This window comes from Myotis davidii, unplaced genomic scaffold (assembly GCF_000327345.1).
Source record: "Myotis davidii unplaced genomic scaffold, ASM32734v1 scaffold428, whole genome shotgun sequence".
In the NCBI taxonomy this organism is placed as follows: Eukaryota; Metazoa; Chordata; class Mammalia; order Chiroptera; family Vespertilionidae; genus Myotis; species Myotis davidii.
In genome coordinates this window covers 210835-214614 of record NW_006299834.1, presented here as the reverse complement: position 1 = coordinate 214614, position 3780 = coordinate 210835, and the positions used below count along the sequence as shown (strand labels likewise).

At 61.7% G+C, this 3780-nt stretch overlaps 1 protein-coding gene across 1 annotated transcript in view; it reads right to left on the bottom strand.

Moving 5' to 3' along the window:
• The window catches only part of KIAA1644 (KIAA1644 ortholog), a gene marked incomplete at its 3' end in the record, with an annotated part of 12767 nt that extends 9112 nt beyond the window's left edge, over positions 1–3655 (bottom strand). The window contains exons 1-3 of the mRNA XM_006775988.2: positions 3529–3655; positions 2894–2991; positions 622–677 (exon numbers count right to left, since the gene is read on the bottom strand). Coding sequence (XP_006776051.2) covers positions 622–677; positions 2894–2991; positions 3529–3655 — 281 coding nt within the window. The remainder of the gene's footprint in view (positions 1–621; positions 678–2893; positions 2992–3528) is intronic.
• Between the last annotated feature and the right edge of the window lie 125 nt (positions 3656–3780).

Here is a 3780-nt window from a genome sequence, read left to right as displayed (position 1 = left end):
CGAGGCAGCAGGCGGGGCGGGCGCGGGGGTGGGGGGCTGCACCCGCACCTCCGGGTGCGCAGGACCCCGGCCTCCTGCCGTGTCTCGCACCCTGACTTCCAGGACCCTGGCCACAGTGTGCCCCAGGCGGGCCCTGCCCATCCCGGCACCAGGGACAAAAGCAGTGAACAAAACAGATGCATTAGCACTGAACAGAGGCAGTTCCTGCCCCGGCCGCACTGTACCGACAGCACCGAAACGGATCAGCATTTAAAATGCTCCGAGGGGACACACCCTGAGGACGAGAACAGACCCCTGTCCACAATGAATGACCTTCCCTCACCAGTCAACTGTCACCTCCTTTTCTTTTCACAGAAAAGGAGACTTAATCAAAGGCAGGGGCTCAGGTGTGCTTCATGTGTTCACAGAAGCACAAGCCACAGGAGCCCAAAGGGGCAAACAACCCAGGTGTCCGTGGACGGGTGACTGGAAAAGCCGCAGTGTGGTCCGCCCGGACCACGGCCTAGGATTCAGCCACAAAAGGAAGGAAATGCTGGCATTGCCACACGGTGAACCTCGGGGACACTGCGCTGAGCGAAAGAGCCCGTCACCGAGGGACACATTCCGTGCGATTCCACTTACACGAGGCCCCTGGAGGAGTCGAATTCATAGACAGAGTCGCTGGTGGCCGCCAGGGGCTGGGGGAGGAGGGATGGGGTTGGTGTCTAATGAACAGCTTCTGGCGGGGAAGAGGCAAAAGTTCTGGAGGCGATGGCGGTGGAGGCTGCACAGCAAAGCGAAAGTACTCGCTGCCACCGAGCTGTGCACCGAAAGGGGCTGACATGGAAAATGTTACGTTAAGTGTATTTTATCGCAATAAAAAGGCTAGGAGGGGAATAAAGCAAGGTGTGTGCGTGCGTGCGTGTGCGTGTGTGTGCGTGTGCGCGCGCGTGTGCGCGCGCGTGTGTGCGCGCGCGTGTGTGTGCGTGCATGCGTGTGTGTGTGTGTGTGTGTGTGTGTCGGGTGAGGGTGGGGAGGCAGAGTGTCCCTGGCGCAGCGCCTCCTGCAGGAGGGATGCCAGGAACAGGGGCCCTGAGGCGTTTGACTAACCTCAAGGTTGTTCTCTGAAGGTCAAATGAGACAATGCGTGTGAAGCCTTGGATGCATCTTTATAGCACCTACTCTGTGCTGGACTCTGGGCCAAATGGGGCCCTAGTGGCACCCCGTTATGGTGTATGAATTGTGTCCCCGCCAAGTTCATGTGGAAGCTCTAACCCCAGGAACTCAGAATGGGCCCTTATTGGGAATTAGGGCTGAGGCAGATGCAATTAAGACGAGGTCACAGCAGAGAGGATGGGCCCCACCCACCATGACCGGCTTCTCACAGAGACGCGCGCACAGGGAAGACCCAGGTGAAGACGGAGGCGGAGATGGGGTGACAAGCCCACACGCCAGCAAACCCCAAGGATCACCCCCAAGCTCCCAGAAGCCAGGGCGAGGCCTGGACAGTCGCCCTGAGAGCTCCCACCAGAGCCAGCCCTGGTGACCTCGGGCTCAGTCGCCCTGAGAGCTCCCATCAGAGCCAGCCCTGGTGAACTCGGGCTCCGGCCTGCAGGCTGCGAGCGCCTGCTTCTGTGAGCGAGCCCCGGTCCAGCAGCCCCAGGGAGGGCGCAGGAAGCTCGCCGCTCACCTGGGAGCAGGATGTGATGTGAGGGGTGGACCCCTGCAGAGCCGGCCGCACCCGCCTGCCCAGGCTGTCCCCCATCTGCTCAGCGGGTTCCTGTGGGCGCCCTGCCCCCTCCATCTGGTTCTGATGTCAGTGCCACCCTGTCCCCGCCTTGGTGAGGCCCTCCAGCCCCCCGAGTGGCCCCAGAGATGGGCCCTCGTGGTGAGGTTTGCTCTGGGAGAGGAGGCTGAGCAGGGCCACACGCAGCCCCCAGGAGCGGCCCCTCTGGCTGCCCAGACTGTCCTGGGGCACCGGCACGGGTCCGGCCCCAGCCTGGGCTGCAGGGGCCGCCTCTCAGCTGGCTTGTCCTCACTCTTAAAAGCTGGCAGCCTGGCAGGGAGCGCAGGGGCGGGAGCCAGGCGCAGGCAGCTCAGGATCCTGGCAGCAGAACAGAGAGCCACGGGACAGCCCAGAAGCTGAAGACCTCGGGCAAGGAGCCCGGCCCAGCCTCAAGGCCCAGTGCAGGAGGCGCAGCATCCGGCCCGGCCCTGCTCTCGGGCCCTTGGTCTTCTCACCAGCAGCACGGGCAGTGGGCAGTGGGCAGTGGGCAGTGGGCAGTGGGCAGTGGGCAGTGGGCGGCACGAGGGTACCAGGAGCCCTTCTGAGGTGTGAGCCAGAACAGAAGAGGGGGTGGCAGGTCCAAGGCTGAAATACTGAGCCGTGATGAGTACTCCTGGTGAGTGCTCCTGGGGGAGGGCCTTCCTGACTCTCCACAGGCCTCTCGGCTCTCCTCTGCTCCGCCCACGCCCGCCCGCACCCCGCACCCCGCACACAGGGAGCCGGCTCTGCCCCGCAGGCTGTAAGCCGCTTAATTGCTCTGAGCCTTGGTGTCCTCCTGCCCTCCCTCAGGGCCTCGGGGAGGAGGAAGGAGATTAAAGCATTGGAAAGTGCTTAGGAAGGATTTCCACTGGGGAACCTGGGGATCTGCCCTGGACAATGCACTGTGGGGGGGCAGGGAAGGTGGGTCCTCGAGGATGATGCCCCCCGCCAATGTTGGCCCCATCTACCGACGGGGAGGCCCAGGTCCCTCTGGCCCCTGTCGGGGGAGGCTGCCCCAGTTTTGGAGCTGAGGCTCCAATCTGAGAGCCGGTGGGAAGGAGTCCACCTCTGCCACGTGCCCAGCCCTCTCTCCTGCTGCTTCCCCTCCCACCAAGCCCCGCATATATTGGGGGAAGCTGTCACTCACACCTGGGGTGCCTGCCCTGGTTCCTGTGAGTACATCCTGTACCACTTCAGAAGCTGCTCCAGTGCCCCCTCCTCCGGGAAGACTGCCTGGATTCCATCAGCTAGAAGGAGATCGTCTCCATTGAGGCCTATCGTATTCCACCTCTTCTTTCATTAATGTGTTAATTCACTAATTCATTCATTGATTCTCTCGACATCTACTCGCTGACCACTGACTGTTGAAGGGACCTGAGAGGGCGGGAGCCACTGCCCTAAGGGGCACTGTGCAAGGACGCCCACCAGCCATGCCTTGGCCCCCATGCCCTACTCTATCCGCCTGGAGGGGCCTGCACACCACAGGCGTTCCCCGCCAACACAGGCTGTGTCCGTCCCGTCCAGCACGCGCACACTCCCTGTGGTCTGCTCAGTCCTTGGCCGCTCCTAAGGCTGCTGGACAAGGTCGGGGTGGGGAGTCTCTGGGTTGGGCTCAGAGAGGTGAAGTGACTTGCCCAAGGTCACACAGCCACTCAGCAACTCAGACAGGAGGCCAACCCAGCCTCCCAACGTACGCTGCGAGGCCCGCCAGAAAGCACGTGTACACAGACAGATTAGACTTATCATCCAGCTTCTATCTCCTTGCAAATGGGGAAACTACCCACAATAAAACTCAAATAGCTGGGGGCCATTCTGGTGAGCGGGACTCTCCTGAGTTCTGACGGCATCCACAATCACGCGTCGGGCAGGCATCTCGGCACTGCCCCCGGTCAGCGGGGACTGTGTTCCCATATTTGAGGATTATTTTTAAACATCGAATCTGGTGAGGCCGAGAGGAGAGGAAGGAGGGCATATGAAGGGAGACAGAGCCGCGGAAGATGAATTAAATCCCAGCGGGAACGCAGATCTGTGTTGGT